Source organism: Lipophrys pholis (assembly GCF_963383615.2).
Source record: "Lipophrys pholis genome assembly, chromosome: 7".
In the NCBI taxonomy this organism is placed as follows: domain Eukaryota; kingdom Metazoa; phylum Chordata; class Actinopteri; order Blenniiformes; family Blenniidae; genus Lipophrys; species Lipophrys pholis.
The window spans coordinates 24,860,156-24,882,310 of record NC_137638.1 but is presented as its reverse complement, the minus strand read 5'-3'; the positions used below and the strand labels follow the sequence as shown (position 1 = coordinate 24,882,310).

Sequence of the window (22,155 nt, the reverse complement as noted above, 5' to 3'; positions counted from 1 at the left end):
GCTTTCAAACATATGGAGGTTGCTCTCGGTTGCCGGGTTCTTTGTTTATGTCTGGCTGCCTCTCCAGCTTCAGTTTGGATGGGGAAGTCTGTAAACACAAGAATATTTCTTCCAGGTGATGTAGGTTTTTACTCCCGCCGTCTCTTCTCCTCGAAATGCTGTGTTCATGACACGTTTTCATCCCTGAAATGTTGACTTTCCCGCGAGTAACGCGACGCCGAGAGTGCCGAAACTGAGCGGCACAACAAAATATACAGAGAACCACCAGCTCAGGGCTTCCTCCAGCTGTTTCAGCATATGTCAGCACATCGCAGCGATGTGAAGACGCTGCACAGGCACTTTAATGACGCCCCTGTGTGGATGGTGATGACGATTTAATGATCGTGGTGTGTGGTTCCTGATAAATGGACAATTATCTGGAAGTCATCACGCGGGATTGTTTTCAGGGGAAGTGCTTTTTGTGTGATGTTCCGATGATTGAAGAACAAGTAGCTGCGTTTGATGCTCTGCTGCAGAAAACTTGCTTCTTTGAATATGAATGAGTTACAATCAGGATGAGAATAATGGAGGATTAGATTTAGCACTAACATATTCGAGTGCGGATTGGAATCGAGCAGCACTGTTTTGTGATAAATCAGTGTGGGATTTACTGAAAGCAGGCTGCATCCCCCCTTGTGACTTTTGTCAGCTGTAAACAAAAAGGAATATAAATGATGCCCCGGAGCCATGACAATTCGGTGATATGAAAGTAAAATAAACGAGGAAACGGCTGTACTGTGTGCTGCAGTTACCAAAATCACGAGTACTCTTTGCTATATGCAGTTAAAATGTCGCCCTCTCTCCTTTTCCAATCAGTCCATACAACCGAAGCTAAACTGGGTTAGAAAATCCAGCTCTTACTCAATTACCGGCTGCATAAAAAGATCAGACATCTTCCAATTAATTTACCCACTTTTGCCATGGCCTCTTTGTCCCGCACGCAGTCGTGTTCTCTGTGTTCCTGTGAGAATACTGTAACTGCCGTTGCCTCCAATAAGGGACTGCGGGGAAGGGCACTGAATACTAAACTGGCCAAGGCAAACAGCCCACATGTTGATCCAGCCCTCCCATGAATAGAGAGTAAACTCCTATTGGACTATAGAACCGACGTGTAGCACTTGTTCATGGAAAGATCCTATATGTGAACATCTGTGTACTGCTGATGTGGGGAGAATTTTAATAAGCCGCACGTGCAAAAGTCTGACAACAAAGTTTGAGCCCAAGCATGAGTAACAAGCACAAGTGACAAATGTGCAAATGAGCCTCCCGGGGAAATGTCTTGTCTTTTACATCATTCATGTGGCCTAATAAGCAATCAATACACATGGCGACGGCACAACGCTCGTCTTTTCCTTTGAACTGATTTAAACGTCTTTCCTGACGAAATATAATCAACTATCTTTTAATAAATCAAACTTGGAATTTCTCTGGAATTCTTTAAATTTGATGTGATACACTTGAACAATTTTTGTCCTATATTTACAGTTAGGAAGTCACACGTTGATGGCAAAGAGGTTTTGGATGTAGACTGAAGGCTACAGAAAGCAACACTCCACATGTGCTTGAAGCTACAGTTTTAGCCACTTATATCCACGATAGAGCTTAAAACTACAAAAGTTTGATTTAGATATATTATCTGTCGTTCTGTGTCACTAGAATGAACCCGCTTTATTTGATACCTCTGTCAGTATACATAATATGATCTAAAGAACTGAGCCATGGTAAAATACGATGAGTCTTGTGTGAATGCACAGACGAGGCTCTACTAAAGTTGCCGTACACGCTGACCTCTCTGTTTGAACACAGTGTAATTCCTGGATAAATCTGACGGCGCACAGCAGGACAACTAGGTTGTTATAATGAGTGGCCGGCAGTCGATGTCCTTCCCCATCGGTTTGACTTGAAGTGGCGCTTTTAACCCAGTTTAATTGATATACAATGTACCGTGCGTCTGAAAGTACTGATAGTTTTTATAAACTTTCTTTCAATTATGTTACATTTAAAGTAATAGCTTACATATGGGATAGAAATGTACATTTATCATTGCACGTATTGCTGGTGACAAAGCCCAAGAATCTTTGCGATTTTATTTTCTGTTGCATTATTTAACGTGATGGAGGGAAAAAAAGGCAAAATACAGTTTAACATAATCACAAATGGACGGTTTATTTCATGTCTGGGGGTTGGAGTGTACGTATACTGGAGAGTTACGGATGATTTACTCATAAAAATTCGGGTCATAAATTGCTACAAATTCTGCAAAAATGCCAACAAAAATATGGAGGAACAACAAAAGCAACATATAGTCATGTAACAAGTGAATTAGATGATTGAGTTAAGCAAGTCGGATCACTATACGATGTGTACTTATCACAACTGAGTTATTTCTTTAAGTGTGTTCTGGTCAAACGTTCCCAAAAAACCAGTTCATCAGTTTAATAGCGAAAAACAATCCCTCAGCAAAACCAGTTTGCTACAACCACCATGCTCACCCACGTACTCGTGTGTCTTTTGTGTTTCTGTTGTAGCGTTTGTGTTTGTGTTATGGCCTGTGCCCCGTGCCGGCTGCGTGCATAGATACTGTACAGAGCAACCAGAGTCACCAGTCCTGGCCTCAGTTTACTGGTTATATGAGCTCCAGTGCAGACAGAAGGAAAAGGTCTTCTGACTTTACATTTGTACTACTATAGACGTGCTCTCTAGTTGCAACAGCTCAATCTGCAATTTAAGATACTTTTTATGTGTTTCCTATGGTGTGTAGATGATGTACCATTAATGCCAGGAGATCCAACCGTTGGTAATAAAATAAGAATTTAGCAGAGGGAGGTATATTGGGACAATTTTCACTCCCTCAATAAAACTATTTATATCTTCTAGAATACAACAGTTCCCCTGCTATATGATACGAAGGGTGAAAATATGTCATTTTCAAGTATAAGAAGTAAAACCGACCTCGGGGATTGGCTCCATCTGCCCAAGACCTGGGACAGAAGATGAATGGATGTAAGTTTTTGAAAAGAATATTGATTAAAACTGGGAAAAGGGGGACATATAAGGCTTTATAGAAAGACATATCTCACTTATCACAGTAAAAGCCTCTTGCGGGTTTATTGCAGTCATTTTTATTCTCTATGGATCATAATAGTCGATAAAAACATCAGCATTCAGCCAAAAATTACTCGTTAATATGAGCTCAGCAGTTATGAGTCGTGTGTGAGTCTGGAGTGATTCAAGCCAATTTCACTATGAATGCGTGAGAGCTGGCAGCTCTGGTTGACTTACATCTTGAAAGGCTTATTATTTTTATTTTATTAATTTTTTTTAAATCAGGTCAGCTTGAATAGCAGGAATGCTTGGTATAGTTTGTATTTTACTACATTTTAATTGGTTGACATTGTGTCTTTTTTGTTGTTGTTTTTAATGCACTATCATGTCCAACGTCCAGCCCCAGGACCAATCATAGGCCAAGGTCCAATTTCATTTGGCCTCTGGCCCTCTCCTCTAAAAGGTTATGTTTACAAATCAATTCAATTCGGCTTTGTTTATATAGTTCTAATTACAACTTAGCCCTCTCTTGGTATTTCTAACTACGAAAAACTAAACAAAACTCTCTTCCGCATAAGCAAGAATTGATGATGGTGGAAACAAGGAAACATAAAAACATGTTTTCACCCCCACAGCAAGTTAATCTATTCACTACAGACTTAATGAAGGCCGCAGACACCTTGGATGAGGGAGCCTGGTTGTTAAAACCTTCATAGGTTTCAAGAGAAACTTGGAATTGTATTCTAGATTCCACAGGAAGCCACTAAACCTACCGGTAAACTAATATATGAGGGTTCGTGAACCTCTCCTGCTAGTTTCTGTCAGAATTCTCATTGCAGCATTTTGAATCAATCGGAGACTTTTAAAGCAGTTACTCTGACACCTCGATAATGCATGCATTAGTTTCTCAGCGTCACTCTGGGTTAACATGTTCCTGATTTTAGAGACATAACAGGTGAAAGACAGCAGTCCCGCAGACGTGTTTAATGTGGTGGTCATCTGATAAAACCTGGTCAATAATATCCCAAGTTCCTCACAGTGGCATCAAATGTCAAGTAATACCGTCCGGTGTGATTTCAGCTAAATTGTCACTAATATTTTTGGGGCCAAATATAATATCTTCTGTTATATATATATAACGTTATAGCTTATCCAAGCTTTTATATAATTAAGACAAGCTTCAGGTTTAACCAGCTGATCAGTATCATCTGGTTTATTAGATAAATAGATTTGTGTGTCATCTGCATAGGGAGTAACATTTCCTACAGGCAGCATGTATAATGTCAAAGACATGGGTGCTCACGCAGAATTTTATGGAACTCCTTGGTAACTCCAGTCTAAGCTGAAGAGTTATCTTTAACATGAACAAACAATGAAATATGATTGAAACCAGGTTACTGCTGGTCATTTAACCCCAATATGTTCCTATTTCTGTAGTAAAAATGTTATGATTCATGAAGCCCACATTGGAAGTATGATTGTGTAGTATATACAGTACATGCCAATTGTCTATTGTGTTTACCAAACACAACTATTATGGTCTGGTTTGCATTAAATTCTACGTTACACGGATCTACAACACGAGAAAAAAGCAAAGTTTGCGAGAGTTACTTATTTATTTATTCATTAATTTTATTCATATATTTTAGACAAGTATTTAAACAATAATTTTGCACAGAATACTATGGTCTTCGTTGAGTGATAAGTAATGAACAAGAAGAAAATGTTCGCATTTACACGACAACGGCAGACATGCTATAAATGATGTACTTAGCATGCCAGGCCACGGGGTGGCGCCGTTGGTTGTTTTCGTACTGAAACCACACATTCGAGTAAAGAGAACAATACACTAAAAAAGTTAACACAATCGCGAAAACCCTATATTTGTATTGTCAGATGATGAAATCGAGAGCGTGAAAGAAAAGTTCTACCTTGGGAGCCGGTTTGTAAAAGTGGTGGTTGCAGTGACTCCGAGCACTGTTGTCTTCTAAATGGACACCCCTCATGCCACCAAATGTTTGAGGTTTCACTCGTCCTTGTGTAAACCGGGCCCCAGTGTTGTGTTTTCTCCTCTACTCCTAAGAAATTTGTTTTAAGAAAATCAATATTTCCTTAGAAATTTTTATTACTTGCTTGGTGGGTTGGCGGGCCGGTCTGGAGCCTTTTGCTGGCCGGTTTTGGCCCACGGGCCTTATGTTTAACACCAGTATGAGAGTCTTTATGTTGACCCTCAAAGGAAAATCGCTCTGCATTAACGTTAAACGTGAGTCTGTTAATAATAAGCAATAAGAAGTGTTTAACATTCCCTGAACCTTTCACTGCTGACTTGCTGTTAAATGGGCGCTCCCAGTGTCCAGTCAGACTCTGGGCATTAAAAATGCGAACGAGATTTTTCTCCATTAATTTTCTTATTTTTCTAAGACAACATTTCAGTGCAAAAGGGCCGTGGAGGCGAACAAAGAGTCAGTGTGTGACCGACCGGCGGCACCGCGACGTCAGTGTCTCTGGCACGGAGCGGGTCGGGGCCGGCAGCGACGTCACAGTGACGGCGGCTCCGTAGCAGCGGCGGCGGCGGCAGACTGGCAGGCTGGCTGGCAGGCTGGCAGCAGCGGCGGAGGGAGGCGGCAGCAACAGCAGCAGCAGCAGCAGCAGCGGAGGAGAGGCGCTCCGGAACTCGGCGGAAGGAGACAAACAAACAGGCAGCGGTGAGACAGCGAGTCCGAGCACGGAACTGCGTGGACAGTGACTTCTCCGCTCCAGTGGCTTCAGGTAAAAAACAAAACAAAAACAAAAACAAAAAACCTGGAAGTGTTTTCACTCTGGGAATTCTTGATTCATTTTTTTTAATAAGTCAACTAGCTTGCAGGAGCAACGTGGCTACTAAAAAAAAAAAAAAGCGTTTCGGGTGGAATGACGAGCAAGAAGCGGCTGTTGTCGCCATAAACTGAGTGTTGCTATGGTACTTCAGCCAACATCCCACCTGCTGCTGCTGCTGCCTGCATTTCTCCCTCCTGTCAACCTCTGCATGGACACATGTATGCGTTAAAAAGGCACTTTTAACTCGTAATAATATTTTTTTCCACTTCTCAGGATTGACTTGGATGGATTATTCCCCATGACTGGGCCATTTAAAGTAAGTTGAAGCCCACTAATGCCAGCCTTTCTGCCTGTTGGTTCCACTCAGCAGGCAGGATAAAGGTCGTCTGTTTTGAGTGTTTTTCCACTCAAGTGCCCATGTGTCTGTGGCTTTAGGTGACAACACAGCACCATTTTATTTCCCTCTCCCTCCCTCTGTTAACAGCTGTTTGTCTATTTCCATCTAAAGTAATTCCAGGGACCACAGAGGAGGTTTGGGCCAGTCTCAAGATGATGATTACCAGTGTGGCATCCCTCAGAAGGACATCATCGCCAGCCGTGGACCCAGACGACAGATGTTTGCAGTGAAGGTGCCTATTGCGTACAGTAGTTTTTTTCTATTCTCCCTGCATCAGTGCATGCCAACGCTAGGCCTGTGATACAGAGGAATTCCATTATCCCTATCTCTTGGCTGCTGTGACAGAGAGGAGAAACTCACCATGCTATGCTGCTCAGAAAGGAGGGAGAATTATGAGTCAGAATAGAGCAAAATAAGAAAACTGTCACTCTTCAAGTCCACCTATAAACTTCGTAGATGGCTCATATTCTTATTTTAGGAGCAGGACCAGATCTTTCTTTTTTTTCTTCTTTTTTTTATCTTTTGATTTAGCTGGCATCTGAAAACTTCGAAGACACCTGGCATCTTTTTGCTCTCCATAAATTATTGCTGAAACCTTTTAAAACCTTTCACATAAACTCTGATGTCTGTATAAATTTCAAGGATTCTACTTATGGCTCTAAGTGGGTGCAAAGTGCTGCAGGGTGCATCCAAGTCGAGCTCTGTTCATTGTATTTAAGTTTGTACACCTCCTTATCGCAGCTGTCAAGAGGGAGGATTCTTTTCTACAGTAACTAACTCAGAGTAACAGAGATAGTGGTGGGAAAAGGAGGGGTGGGAGGAGTGAGAAGAACAGAGAATGACTGTAAGGGAGAGAGCGTGCTTAACCCAGCCACTCAGTGACTCTTGTATCCAAGGACGAAGGTAGCAACGCATCAAAACGCCACTCTTCGCCCACGGACTGCTGTGAAGAAATGAGGCGGACACATTGGCACTCAGCGGCGTTCATATAGACTCAACAACCTGCTAGTTCTCCTTTACAGGGCCCTTGGGGGATTGACTCGTTCGTCTGGAGTGCCAGGCGCTGATGACTGAAGAGATCATGACCACAGATAGTGAAACACACACAATCCAGATTCATTTAGCTTGAATGGGAGTTTCTTTCTTCTTTTTTCTTTTTCTCGTCGAGGAAAAACCAAAACAAAAGCGTGTCTCTCTAATTTCAGCGGTGTCCTCACACCTAAACCGGCCCACGTTTGTTGTATGTTTTCGGCAGAGGAGCCGACTGGAGAGGACGTAGTAACAGGTGCTGCGTGCCAGTGTGGAATTGGAGGTGTGGAAGAGAGCTGAAGATCATGGGTAAATCAAACAGCAAGCTCAAGCCAGAGGTGGTGGAGGAGCTGACGAGGAAAACCTACTGTGAGTTTACTTCAGTGTTTTTCTTTGCTCATCGTTACGAAAGAATGTCTTCAACTCCTTTCATGCCTTTTTAAAAAAAAATTCAAGAAAAGAAGCCAATGGGAATACCGAAGATTGATTTTGTTATTGCTGCGGTCTTCTGATCATGTTTTCCACGCACTGTGCACCACACTGGCTACTGAAGGGCTTTGCCTCTGAGGGTGTATTGGGATTCTACATCTTTCTCATTATTGGCAGAACAGAGCTACGTCTAAATGTCAGCTGAGAATAAGCTCCCCCATTTGATTTAAATTTACATTTAAATGTTCTGCGGAAAATTGTGATCGGTTAAGGTCAGGACAAAAAGTTGTAATCAGCATCTTTAAATCAGGCTGTGGCGTGAATTATGAATATATAGAAGCTTAGCTGGTGTCCGCAATCAAGAATAGGCATTTTTTATAGATGAGGACGTGGTTTTCTATCCTATTCATGGCACTTCTGTCTTAATAATTCCACTTCTAACATGTTAGAATTAAAAATTCTGGTTTTAATAAGTTCATCATGAAAGTATTTACATTTTGAACGCAGTATTACAAAGGAATGTAGTTTATGTGTATGCATAAGAATGGAGAGAAATGGTGGGCTGGCAGAGGGGAGTGAGTTCAGTTGAAAACTGGAGTGAGATGCAGCTTCTGCATTAAAAACTTCTCCTGAACACAAAATTAATGTCAATTTTGTTCAATCAAATGTGAGCGGGGATCACATATACGTATAACTACGACCGGCGATGTCTCCTCTCATGACACTATATAATTCATTTGAGTGGCATTTCTGGAACTCTGCATTATTGCTATTATTATTATTTGAGCAGTGTCGTGCAGGTGTGGGTGGGAGTTGACATCCACTGGCTGCCTAATGACAGTGTTATTTGTGTGGTGGGTCTCTCCACAGCAGAACCAAGGAACGCTGCTGTAGCAGGAAATTGCTGTGGAGGAAGATTAGGCTTCATGCTGGGCTGGCCTGCTTGCCACTGTCCTTTTACTCTCTCTTGCTCTCGTTCTGTCCTACCCTTTCACCCTGCCTCTCTCGCTTCACCCCTAATTGCCCTCTGTGAGCATAGGATGGAATGGTATAATTAGGATCCTATCTGGTTAACGTCTCTGAGAGGTGCACCAAGTATTCTTTCCAGCATGATCCTTCTCCCTTCTTCTGTTGTGGCTTGACGTGAGAATCTATCATTCCCCCTTTCCGTCATGGCACTGCTTCCTTTGCTCGCTCTCCCTTGAGAAACTCGTCTGCTTTTGTCTGCCATTTTATTTGCTATTCAAAGCTTTCTTTTGGTTCTTGACAGATTGGGGACTTAGTAAATTTCTCTGTGTCTATATGTCTTATTGTTTCAGTGGTATCAGAGCCTGGGTGGGTTTCTCAGCTAATAATGTGAAATGTGAAAAGGCAGCAGACGAGGCCAGGCTAATAATACATGTTTGTTTTTTCAGGAAATTATTTCTGTAGATTTCTGTTTGAAAAAGCAAAACTGGACGTGTAAATTCTTAACTGAGACAGTTCAGGCCATCGAAAACAGGCTGGTGCAAAAGTTCATGATTTTTCTGTTATTTGGCAGAAAACGTGGAAAATGTTTTCAGCCTACTTCTCAAAACCTTTTGCTACGAGGCAAGCCTTTCTAAATGACTGCGCAGGAATCCCATGGAGAGACTCAGGATCTTATTAAGAAGTCCACAGGATGTAGGCAAAGCCCTTGCAATATCATGATGATTTGGTGGGTTGTCAAAAGGGTGATGATACTGAAAGTGACAGAGTCACAAGCAGGATGTGTTCTCACTGACCCTGCGGGTCTCTGGACTCCCCTGCAATTGGATGATTGCCTTGTTGCCTATTGCCTTGGACCAAGTAATGTTTTTTTTTGTGTTAATCAAATTGTATCTATGGTAAATTACCTCCGATTTTTGCTGCATTGGCCTTTGACGGCAGTTGGATGGTGGCTGGTTGACATGAGATTGACCATGACATTTGTTGCCTGGGTTTTAGTCACATGATGGGTTTCTTGGTGAAACACAGAGCTGAACAAATTGAGATTGAAGTGATCTGACCCGTTCAACTAATCAATAACTTCTGTGTAATTATGCTGTACCCCACCTTGTAAAGTGCACATTTCATCTCCAAAGATCCTCCTTCCAGAGGAATGCAGTTTCAAAGGTCTTATTTACTTACACTCTCTTGTTTCCTCAGAAATAACTATGGAGGCATTGCTCAAGGTTAAACATTACAGCAGATTAAATTAGTGATTAACTAACTAGCTGTTTGTTGTGTTTCTAAGCTGTGCCTTAGGCCCAGGAGAAGTGGCAGAAGACATCGTCTTATTCTCAGACTCCCAGCAGCAGCAGTATGAATTCAGAAGGTCTCTCTCTACGGACCACCTGGTTAAACTAATGTTATCGATTTCCAGCTTTTGTTTTCATTAGGAACCCCCGAGGCCAAGAGGCCGACGATTGGTTTGGATACTTGAGAGAATGTAAAGGCACAAGGGAAAGCCGTATGGGATTTGTTGATTAGATACTGGCAGATAATGGTGCTTTGTGGGCATGATAACACATCCTGCCATGTGAACTGCTCTCGTTCTTAAATCTGCGGCTGACCTTCATTCTCTGTCGCTGGTTTGTCTTTTGGTGGCCCCCTGGGGTTTCCTCCCACGTGTCTGCTACAATACTGGCCAGAAGAGCTTACTCTTCGCCTCTTCTGATAATACTGCTCAAATCAAACAAAAAAACTTTCCTGCAGTTCCATGATGACAATGTGTGAATATTTATTTTTAGAAGAAGTGTCAGTGAAAGGATTGAACCAAAGTGATTAAGGCTTCAATGTTGCATCTTGTTTTCTAGGACAATCAACATTTTCCTTTCAGCTAATGTTTTTTTATTTTTTATTTTCTCTCTACAGTTACAGAAAAAGAAGTGCAGCAGTGGTAAGTGCGTGCATTACTTTTTAATGATGCGTAGTCATATATTACCAGTCCTGTCCTTTCTGACGAAGCTCAGTGGGATTAGAAGGTCTTACCTTGACTCACTTGCAAAACCCTTCTTGATATATTCCTGCCAGAATTGGGTTTCTTTAGTCCACGGAGAGTGTATTTACAGTTGGTTTGATGTTTGATTTGAAGCCATCTCCCTCACACTTCCCTCAAGTCAGACACGTTCTGAAAATAGAAATGACTTTGAAGCCTTTACTGAGACCGAAGGACTTTGAAGGCCGATAATACTGGTACAAGCATATCCATCAAGCACAGCTCCACAACCTCTTTGCTCTGTTTGCAAGGGGGATGTCTGATAACAGAAGAATGGTGGGGCCAGAAGGTTGTTTCACTTCCAGACCCTCAAGGCTGCACAGCCTCCAGAAGGTGGACGATTAGTAATCCTTCCTGTCTGACTCTGTTCTTATTAGTCAGTATGACCCGGACCAGCATCATCCTATTGTTGAGTGTCTGCATTCACTGTGTTAAGACACGTATGGATATATACATTCTTGAAATGTGGCTACTTTTGTCCAGGAGGATGTGTTTTGAAGAAGAAGAAGAAAGAAAAGAAAACCTGAAACGAGAGTGAATATTACTTGAAAGTGTGAAATTCCGGAGGCTTTTCAGCAGGAACAATTTGACAGCCCCTGGCACATGGATAAGAACAAATTCATTCTTCATCACAGAGATGATTCAAGCGTGAGCATACTCAGTGCTTTTGTTTGCTCCGTGCTGCTGCCAGGCTATTGTGTGTGTGAAAATCCCCCAAAAAATAAAAATAAAACAAAGAGCAGTGCATATCAGAGGAGGGAGCGCTGTAATAAAGTGATCACTCTTCCATGTTCACACTTCAGTTCTCCTGCTTTGGTTTTGCGTTTCACGACCTAATTTCACATGCATGAAGAGAGCTCTGTCTCGAGAGCCAGCTAGCCGTTCCTTGCCTCCCCCGTTCGGGGCTTTAGAGGGGGGGAAGGAGTCAGGGCACATTGACAGCCACTTAGCCACAGTAGCAGCAGCAGCATTAGATATCACCGGACATTGGCAGGTCCTGATTCTTGGAGCTGGCCTGTCCCTGGGGAGGACTGAGTGCAGCGGGGTGGAATCGCCAGCCACCCCCTGTAACCTCCTCCCCGCCGGCTGTGCAGCCTGCGAGCTCGCCATCGCTCTCACTGTCTTTCACAAGGGAAGTTTGCATGAGTCCTCACTTGAAGATCAGTGGCAATCAACATGGCTGAGTGTGAGGGATGAGAGGGAATTTTACCAGGGGAAATGCCAGATGGCGTGTAATTAGAGCACAGGCACAGACACAGAAGAATTAGCAGGGTTAGATAAATTCCTGCATTGTGCATTAAATTTGTTCCCCTCTCTGATTCACCTCTAAGGAAGCATCATTAGTATGCCTGTGGCCTACCTGAAATCAATAAGAAAAAATGCTATAGCTCAGTGATGTTCTTGCCAGCTAGTCAGGAGCACAGGAAAGATCCCGCACAGCTCTTTAGCGACCCACCATGACGGATGCCAAAAAGAAGGAGACAGTGCCAGTAATAAATACTTTATCTTCATGCAGGCTCCCCAGTGTGGTCTGATGCACAATGTCACGTCTGCTATGTTCATACAAGAACAAGACATAGTTGCATTACAACACTACTGCATGAACAGGCTGACTGTGTACGTGTCTCAGCACCAGTGTCATCTAGTTAGAGCTCTTGGACATGAAATGTTCTTGGCAAATAAAGGTGCTTCTGATTATGAGTCGGATAAATGCCACAGTGAGATCATGTTTACGCAGTGCTACTGTATTTACTGTACAGTGTAACTGGAGTGATTTTAGTACGATACATACAGTAAAGCGGACAGCATCATACTGCATGTGTTATTGATGCTACTTTTAACTGCCTGCCTCAGTGATACAAGATTGTATTTTGCGTAAAAGTTAACTCAAGGACATTAAACTTAAACTATCTACAACAAGCATCAAATAGAAAAACAGTAGTGTGTTATGAGGGCAAGCTTGTGGAAATAACATTAAATGTCTTTTTAATCTGCGTTATTGTTATTGTGGGCATTTATTTATGGATGACAGGTTTAATCAAGAGTGCATGATAGTGCCTCTGGTTCTGTTGCATCATTTTAGATCTTTTTTTTTGTCATCCGCTTATTATTTATTTATTTTTTTTCAAAAATAAACTCTTTTGAAATCTTACTATGTCATTAAAGCGAAGCTGAATCACTGGAACATTCTTCTTATTAACTGCTCACTCATTTCAAATACAATAAATCTGTCAAAGTTTGAGCAACAGGGCTTTTTAGAGCCTACCTATCCCATAATACCTCACACGTGCTTTCATTAGACTGCCCTTGGCTCTCAGGTGCATTCTTTTTCAAACACCGTACCTCACACGGGCTTGGTGAAAGCACTTTAGACAACATCACCTTTACTTCTTTTTTTTTTTCCCTTGAACTTTGTAAAGTTCCTTCCAAGCGTCAGACATTGTGTTTGGAGAAGCTGAAAAGCACTCTGCACCATGAGTAAACTGAATTTCAGGTGTACAGTCGGAGGAGTGCCCTTTCAAAAGCTTTTAGCTTAACTTAAATACAGACTAGTTTCAACCTCATACACCTTTATTTTTTTATTTTTTCCATGTACCTAGATCATATTATTTCTCTGAGTCATCTTCATGAATTAATGTCTTGTTGTAATGAAAAGAAAGGAAACAGAGCCTAGGTATGAATCTTATTCTAGTGGAAAACCTGTGTATTTCCCTTCAAACCAAAATATCCTATTCTGGCTTTGGATCTTTTGATGGATTGGATCATCAAAATCTGGAGAAACAACGACTATTGGCAGTGTATCAATGGATTGATTGGACACACAGAAGCCTCAGCAGATTCTGGAAGAACCATACACAGCCACAACAGCCACACCTCCTCACGTTGTTCACGTACTGCGGTGGGATTCATCCCATTTCTTCACCAGCATTTGTTGCCCGTCAGCCAGTATGCATGTGTTGTTGCGAGCAGCGTGCTCAGGCTGATTCTACACTGGGGTTGAGGCGACGGTGGGTACTGGAGGCTCAAAACACGAGTCAGGAGCAGCAGCAGGATAAGCTGTTTGGCATTGGCAGATAAAATTTAACGGTTCTTTTTTGAGCTCTGACGCTTCTCCCAATAAATGCACATTCCTTATAAATGGGGAATAATTTAAACGGGAATGAAACAGGTTTTCTAACAATATTAGATTTGTTGGCACAAAAAAAAAGAATTTTCCAAACACAAATTTCCAAATTCCCCAACATTATGTGTTGTATCATCAAACAAAAACACATTACTGGACTCTAGTAACTTTACATTAATGACAAAAAATAATCCAAATGAAGATTTCATATTCAGTCAAAGGAGATAAGTGTTATTTTTGTGTTTGCTCGACTGACCAAAGCACTTTTGCTCCAGTGTTGCTGTTTCTTACTATCCTACTGAGTCATGAAAGTTGGATATGAATTTTTGGTTTCCCACAGTCAAGCTATAAAAGGTGACTAAAGAATTCAGGTGGAATGGATTGGCTTTGGATTACGATATGCATTGTGTTTTCTGTACCTTGAATACCAATCAGGTTACATTCTGAGTTGTCGCAAGCTCGCCTTTCATTTCCCCGCATATCTCCAGATAATTCAAATGTGAGAATTACATGGTTCTGTTCTCGTTTGGCTTCTCTTCCCCGCTGAACTTTTTCCCAGCTGTTCTTCAGAGCGTCTTCCCATCTCTTTAACTATACAGTGCTGTGGCTTCATTATCTCCTAGGCAGATTAAAAGTAAAGAGTTTAGAAGGAATAAGGGAGTGGAAAGAAATCAGTCCTGGCCTTTATTCTTCATCAGAACACTCGAGCTGGCCTTTATTATAGCCTTAACTCAATCGGAGGCGAACACGCGGAGCTCCCTTGTTTGAACTTGCGTCACTTTTTGGTGTTGATCAAGAGAAAAAAGGCTTTTCACAATTTCTCTGCTATTCTGGTCTTCTCTGTCTATTCATCTAGCATTTATTTTAGTGAAGGCTAACGCCCTTCCTCTTTGCTCCCTGACCGGTGAGCATCTAGTTAGACCCTGTTCCTTTATGAAGACAAACCAGCAAGCTGCCTACCTTTGAGTGACTGCGCCTGAAATTGCTTATGAAATGCTTCTATATTTAGGTTAATAGAGATGTTAAGGCGCTCTCCAGATATGTCATTTCCAGGGGCAAGCGGAAGCTCCCACACTTATCTATCAGCTTCGCATATTATCAAAAGAGGAGCAGAGCATAATTTGATTAGAGTTAACCACCACGGGCCTGCTATTGGATTAGGGGGATCGTCTTATCTGTGAATGAGACAAATAGCTTTGCACTTTACCTTCTTGATCCAGCACTCTCTTTAAAAAGGGATCGGTAATGGCTGCCGTCGGAGTGAGGAGGTGGCTTCAATCTGTCATCATTGCTGTCCAACCTCGTCTTGATCGTTACATTATTAATAATTGGGTACCTCTCAGATGATTTCTAACTGAGATTTATCTTTCAGGTACAAAGGCTTCATCAAAGATTGTCCAAGTGGGCAGCTGGATGCGGTGGGTTTCCAGAAGATCTACAAGCAGTTTTTTCCTTTTGGAGACCCCACAAAGTTTGCCTCCTTCGTCTTCAATGTTTTCGATGAAAATAAGGTTTGTCATCAACTTTATGTGGAAAAAAATACATAATTATTTACCTTGTATATGTCAAACAGCCCAAAAGGTCTTGCTTCTTGAGAAGAAAAGTCCAGTTAAAAGGCACGGTGTCTGAGGAGCGAGCTAATCTAAAAGTCTTTATTCAGTTGGAGTCGCTTTGTGAGAACAACAGCTCTTTCGCTCCGGCCTGCCAGCAGCTGAACAGTACAAAAGGGCAGCATCGTATGGAAATCATCGTCATTATTATTCCAGTAACTTCTTTTTTTCTGAGGTAGGCTCTCAGGTTTTATACATATTTATTCGGACTCCATGTGAATCTAGGTAATATATTTTTGGCCATTGAAATACACTTATTTTCAAAACCACAACATATTATAAAAGCAGTATTTCATCTCGAGTTGGACATTCAGTGTTCCGTGACAGTTTCTCCAAGTGTTATGTGTAATAATGTTCAGGTTTCTGTGGGTACTTGAATGTAGTTTCCATTCATTTGAAAAGACACGTAGAAACGTGTACAGTACATCCTAGATCATGTGAGAGGGGATGAAGCCCTCCGAACTCTCAGGCTACACATGCTTTGCTAATGTTTTTCTACAAATTATTACTGTGGATGGCTTATAGTGGATGCTTTTAGTTTGATTTGAAATAGCCAGTCGGTCCAGTCTCCACAGTGTGGAGCTGTCATAACTTAGGATTTTGCAGGTTATTGTAAAAACTGTTTCAGATGAACAATGAATTCAGTTTTTAAAAAGCTGTGCTATAGTGAAGTAATGATTTCACCCTCTATTTGTTTGTTTTTAATTATAGTTTCTTGTCAAGAATTTATCAAATTATGCTGAGAAAATGCAAATCCTCCCCCTGACCCTCCTGATCTTTCTTGTTGACCCCCCCCCCCCCCCGCTGGGGAAGCCTTCTCCATTCTTTAGAACATTCTCATTCGCTGTTATGATATTGTCTCAGGATTTAAACATCACAGATACTGAGAGACATGTGCAAAAATATGCATCTTGGTTTGACATAAAGATGAGTCATGGCTTCAGTACATATAATTGTACACCTTATACACCAGAAATAGTTTTTGTGACAGCCAGGTTTGTTGTGCGTATTTTTATATTTCTGAATGAAACTTCCATCTCTGCTCCGTGTTCGGTGCGTCTGCTCAGGATTTAAAGCCAGTTGAAACAAGGCCACACTGTTTGTCGGAACAAATCCACATTATTGCAACTATGCTAAGATTATTCAAATCGTGTTTAGGAAGACAAACTGTGGAAGAACTGCTCTTGGGATATTGGTGATCCCCATGAGGTTTATTGACTGAGTTAAGAGGCTTTGTGTCAGGAAGATCTGAACTGATGTCTGATGTTTATCTGTGGCCTTCATTAGCGTCGGGCACCCTGGAGTTCGAGAATGCATTGATCTTTACAGTTTTTATGACTGATGTAATCACCAATGCATGACTTCAGCGTTTTCTGCCGAGTCAGATGTCTGATAGGGATAAAGTTAGCTGACCCCGAGGGCCAAGGCGTGCACCTGGCTTTTTAAAAAAAATTTCTTAAAGAAGACCCAGTAGTTGAACTGGTGTTGAGGCCAGAGGTAGCAGCTCTCGCAGTATAAGCATCTTGTGAAGCAGCAAGGTCTTTTCATATCTGTTGATACTGTGGATTAACCAAGTCTTTTAATGCCGCACGAGCAGGCAGTTGATTTATAGGTTCTGCTTGTGTTGTATAAGCTGTTTTCACACAGAATGTCAGTTACATTCCTTTCATTGCACTTCAGTTTGATTTGACCCATCACATCTCTTTTAAGATTGCATTTGAGTAACTCTGAGCTTTAATTTTTAATTTGATGATCATTCATGTCAGCAGACATCTCTTTCTGCTTTAAAGGAATGCTGAAGGTCATGATTTCTGGCGGGTAATTTGACATTTTTGTGCTTCATTGGGGAAGATTTGACGCATGAAATTCTACTGAAGCTCAGGGGACAAGAGAAGAGGATTTATATGTCACACCCGTTTATGATGTAAAATGATAAAGGGAAATGCAGAGATGCTGGTTGTGTGTTTGTTTACTGTAACTTTTAGACTATAGACGAGTGGCATCCATCCTCCTAATGACCAGAGGTGACATCTTTCTGCCTCCGGAGAGAGCCAGGTGCAGTGCAAAAAATAGCAGCTGACTTGGAGCAAACGTCTGGCCCCATTTTCAGCAGAATACAGCGAAGGACGTCACGAAAGGAGAGCGATGAGCTCATGAGAGTACCTCTAAAACAAATGTGAAGTAAGGCACTAGTATTGTCTCTACGACACTCCCGCTTACTCTCTCCCACTCTCCACTTGTCACTCTGCAGGATGGACGCATCGAGTTCTCGGAGTTCATCCAGGCCTTGTCAGTGACTTCCCGAGGGACTCTGGATGAGAAGCTGAGATGTATGAAGCTGCTCCCTCCTCCCCTTTTGCTTTTACACATTTACATGACTGCCATGCATTGCATATGAGAGAGGCCTGACAACACTGACTGTAAGGTTATTCTAAAGATACGGTCGTCTTTTCAAAGCTGGGTTTGTTTCGCAACCTCTTGTTACCTTTGTTTTGAAATCTGACAGAAAATGAGATTTTACATTGCAATTGGAATTTCATGTTCCATTTTAAAAGCTCTTGTTTCAATAGGAGGCTAGAGACAGTTATATTCTCCCGTTTTCTTTTAGTATTTGGTATTCTAACAAATACTTTTATTTATTTATTTATTTATTTATTTAATTTAGGGGCTTTTAAATTATACGACCTCGACAACGATGGCTACATAACCCGTGACGAGATGTTGAACATAGTGGACGCCATATATCAGATGGTGGTAAGTGTTGCCAAACATCAAACAGTAACTCCTGGATTGTCTTAAACGACGTATTGTCATGTAAGAGTGTAATGTTTGGATATCTTAGGGAAACACTGTGGAGCTGCCAGAGGAAGAAAACACACCAGAAAAGCGGGTGGATCGCATTTTTGCAATGATGGACAAGGTCAGTATTGAAATACTCAAAACTTAGAGAATATAATGTTAAAGTCGATGTCCGACTTACTTTTGATGGTTCAACATCAAACTTTGTCTGCCATCGATACGAGTCCTGCGACCGTGATCGGTTTACTATAAAGGGGGCTGAATCTGCCGTTGTTGCCACCCTCAGGGGTTTGATATGGACACTGTTAAGTTTAGAGCTGTTCGCTGTAGTCATCACAGCGTCACTAACACTGCCCGCAGTCTATAAACATCCTATATAGTATCCTCTACTTCCAGCCCTCGGTGCTAATACCTCTTCTGCCAGCTCCGAGAATCTACTCAGCTTTAGTGAAAGATGAGCTGCAGCCTGCATGGGCGTGTTTGTCAGCCCGCTATGGACGAGGGCGGCTCATAGGACGGGCAGTGCAGCACAGCGGCACTCAATGATTTGTATTGGCAGAAAGTGGCGACTGTCCAAGTGCACTGAACCAAACCATCAGTCCAACCACATGGACAAGGAGGAACCTGATTTAGCCCGAGAAGCTCTTTTGCCCCCTACTGGCATCTCTGTGCAAAAGCAACGCAAGGCTTCGGTTTCACTCTGTTTCACATTTTGCAGAATGCAGATGGGAAGCTGACGCTGCAGGAATTTCAGGAAGGTTCAAAGGCAGACCCCTCTATTGTTCAGGCACTGTCTCTCTATGATGGACTCGTGTAGGAATGTAAGGTGAGTGGAGCTTTAATGAGCTCAGACCTGCATACATCTCTGCTTGAATGATTTTTAATCCCAGGTCATGCTTCGGCTCTCCAATAACAATGTGTGGGGAAGAAAATTCACTCCGTGGGCTGAATCCAAAGTGAAGAAGCCACTTTCTGCTCTCGGTTTGTTCTTATGAATTATTCAGATGGCCCACTTGTTTACTGGCAATCAACTGGTCTCGCAGTGCTGAATGAAGAGCGAGACAGCCCTCTTCTCTCACTGCCTAATGTAATGCACTGACGGCTGCCAATTGTTGCTGACATCCTGCTCTGCGTTTTGTCAACTGTGAAGTGAGCTTGTGAACACATATTTTAGTGATGTAGCCACTCTGTCTAGTGATCATCCGGCATGCTCTCGACACACCTCTATATCACGACACACTATTCACCTTTTTCAAATGTTAATCGCTTCTCACAACTTCCCAGATGGATCCAATTCAGCCTCCTCCAGCCCGTCACACACCAACAACAGCACCATCGCACCTGTAACGAGAGGAAGCCTCATTTAGCACCATTACCCAGAAGCGGACTACAAACCTTTTGTTGCACGGCCACATGGCATCTGTATCCAGTAGCTGTCTGTCCACACGTTCAATAAGGATCGTGTCAAACATATCAGATGTAAATGGACCAATCCAACGTGTCAGCAACATTTCCGGCACTTCTACAGCTATTTGGTGCCACGTAGACCCTCCCCCCCTCCCGAGTGTCGTGGACCGTGCATGGACAAACTGTATCTCCAAGCCTGATTTCGTGGTTTCCCCGTGGATGGTCCGATGAACTGAATCCGCCATGCTGTAAAGTGCTGAAGGTGCATGAGCTGCTCCGAGAGAACTGTCGCTGCTTCACCGCCACATGGAGAGACTCTTAAGCCGGGAGAATCTGGAAAACAATGTGTTACTTGGTGATAACTTGAACAGTCAACTTCAAACAAGCAGTATAGTGTATATTATAACGTGTAAATATAATGGTAATTTATTTTTTGCTTTGCTGCATTTATGGGAATTTTCCCATAAATCTGGAATGAAGTTAAATTTTTTATTGAAGCTGTTGAAATGTGCACTGTATTTTTCATTATCATTGTTGGATCGTTGCTCTCCTCTCGCATCTCGTCGGGGTTCCCGATCTTAGCAGACTAGAATTTTTATTTAAACTGGAATGTTGGAAGTAGCACCCCAGAGTTTTATAAGGATTATTTTACTATGTTTGCAGTCTGTGCATCCTTTTGTGTTTCCATTTCCCCGTTAGCACGATGGTCCAGTGTCCGCACTGCTGCAAAGCCACATCCCGAACGACACGGCCGGGCAGCGCTGCCACTTCCCACAGCTTACATCTGAATTGAGGCTCAGCATTTCCTTTGAGAGCGTCGTCCTCCACCCTCAGCGACACAAAGCCCCGGTCATTGCGGGGCACAAACAGACATCAATTCTGGTTGTAAAGCTTTTTGTGAGCTGTGTGGTTGTAGTTGTCCACTCGGTGTTTGTCCTGTGTGAGGCCGGAGCATGTGATGGTGCCTTGTTCCATCCTTAAGGCAATAAGAGGTTTTATCAGCTTCATTCAGTTTATGCATTATGCAAATTATTATTTACTGAATTATAAATGTCATTTACCTGTTGACTGACTGTATAAGAGCACAGAATAAAAATGCATTTAAGTGGCTACGTTTTCTACTTTCATATTGTTAAGTTGCTGCTCGATTGATGGCTGATGCTCACTTGTCTATTTTTACCAATTTTTCAGTATCCCAACCACGTCCCAAGTAAATAATCACAAATTGCACAGACCCCAATTCATTGTATTATTAATGGAATCAGTATTGCACTGTGCATATGCCCCTGCTGATTAAGAAATCTTCAGTGCCTGCTATGCTTTGAATAGAAAATCCATCCTGCCAACTTGCTTTGTGGCGTCAGCCTGCGTTGTGTGGCTGTGTAATCAACACTGACTTGCATAAAACTGATGTCTGGGCTTTGATTAATGAGGTTTAGTGGTCCTACTCAGACCTGCTTTTTCTTCAGTTTTCTTCTCATCCGGGACAAATGCAAGTGTTGTAAACAGAAGTGAGGCTTCAGGACTTTGACTCGTTGCTGTTCAGTTCTTTGGGTACATCTTTGATTCATTTTGTATTCCACAATAACTTTCAAATGTAGCATGTGTAACTAAGTGCAGTAAAACACAAGTGGATTTTGAAGTGAGCTTCTTGTCTCAAAATATTTTGAGTTTCTGCTTCTTGCTTTGGGTGGGGGGGGGGGGGGGGACTGAATTATTTACATTCATAGGATCAGGGCAGGCTCTGATCTCCTCAGATAAGACGTGTCACAGAGTAGGGGTGTCAAACATACGGCCTGGGGGATGAAAACCGGCCTGCCACAGGATCCAATATGGCCCAAAATTCAGGACTATTCCTAATTTGTCCACGCTGATTTCAAGTTGTTGACAAAATGTCTTGTAATTAAGGAAAGCGCATTCAAAATGTGCTTGTACTTCTTTGCACGAAAATGAATGTAAATTTCTTCTCATTATTATTATTATTATTATTATTATTATTATTATTATTATTATTATTATTACATCACTGATTTGGCTCCATTAAATTAAAGGGGTCAATGTGGCTCCTGAACTAATACGAGTTTGACACCTCTGAAATACACATGTACCCAAAAAGTGCATTAAGGTTAAACATTTAACAGCATTTCAGCTCATATCAGCACAAGAGCAGTGACATTTTGGAGTGGCACGTCAAGCTATTCCGCCTATTCATATGCCAGGGGGATATTTCTAAGGGAGGGCTATGTACAAAATTAGATTGGTGTCAGCTGAATATAAACGATGGCTATTTATAAAAACGAGGCTGTTACCGAGACAATGTTCTCGGCCTGACCAGAAATACAGACTCCGGTCGATAACATTGAAAACCGTGTCTCCAGGGGGGGCGCACGCTGGATGGGGTTGAAACTCCCAAGTCACGGTGGGGTCGAGTTACACAGACACACACACGTTCAGGGGGAGA

At 42.1% G+C, this 22,155-nt stretch overlaps 1 protein-coding gene across 3 annotated transcripts; it reads left to right on the top strand.

Moving 5' to 3' along the window:
* The first annotated feature begins 5,394 nt into the window (after positions 1-5,394).
* On the top strand, positions 5,395-21,352 carry LOC308111668 (neuronal calcium sensor 1). Of its 3 annotated transcripts, none has more exons than XM_080466649.1 (11): positions 5,395-5,853; positions 6,175-6,217; positions 6,410-6,530; positions 7,554-7,696; positions 10,631-10,655; positions 15,251-15,389; positions 17,740-17,818; positions 18,154-18,242; positions 18,331-18,408; positions 19,006-19,113; positions 19,572-21,352. In XM_080466649.1, the coding sequence occupies exons 4-10, from the start codon at positions 7,633-7,635 to the stop codon at positions 19,102-19,104; spliced, it is 573 nt and encodes a 190-aa protein (XP_080322775.1). In that variant the 5' UTR covers positions 5,395-5,853; positions 6,175-6,217; positions 6,410-6,530; positions 7,554-7,632; the 3' UTR covers positions 19,105-19,113; positions 19,572-21,352. The 3 variants fall into 3 exon arrangements, with proteins under 3 accessions (XP_080322775.1, XP_080322777.1, XP_080322776.1); XM_080466651.1 differs by having other exon boundaries at positions 5,624-5,853; positions 7,504-7,696; XM_080466650.1 differs by having other exon boundaries at positions 5,629-5,853; positions 7,321-7,696.
* Positions 21,353-22,155: the final 803 nt, after the last annotated feature.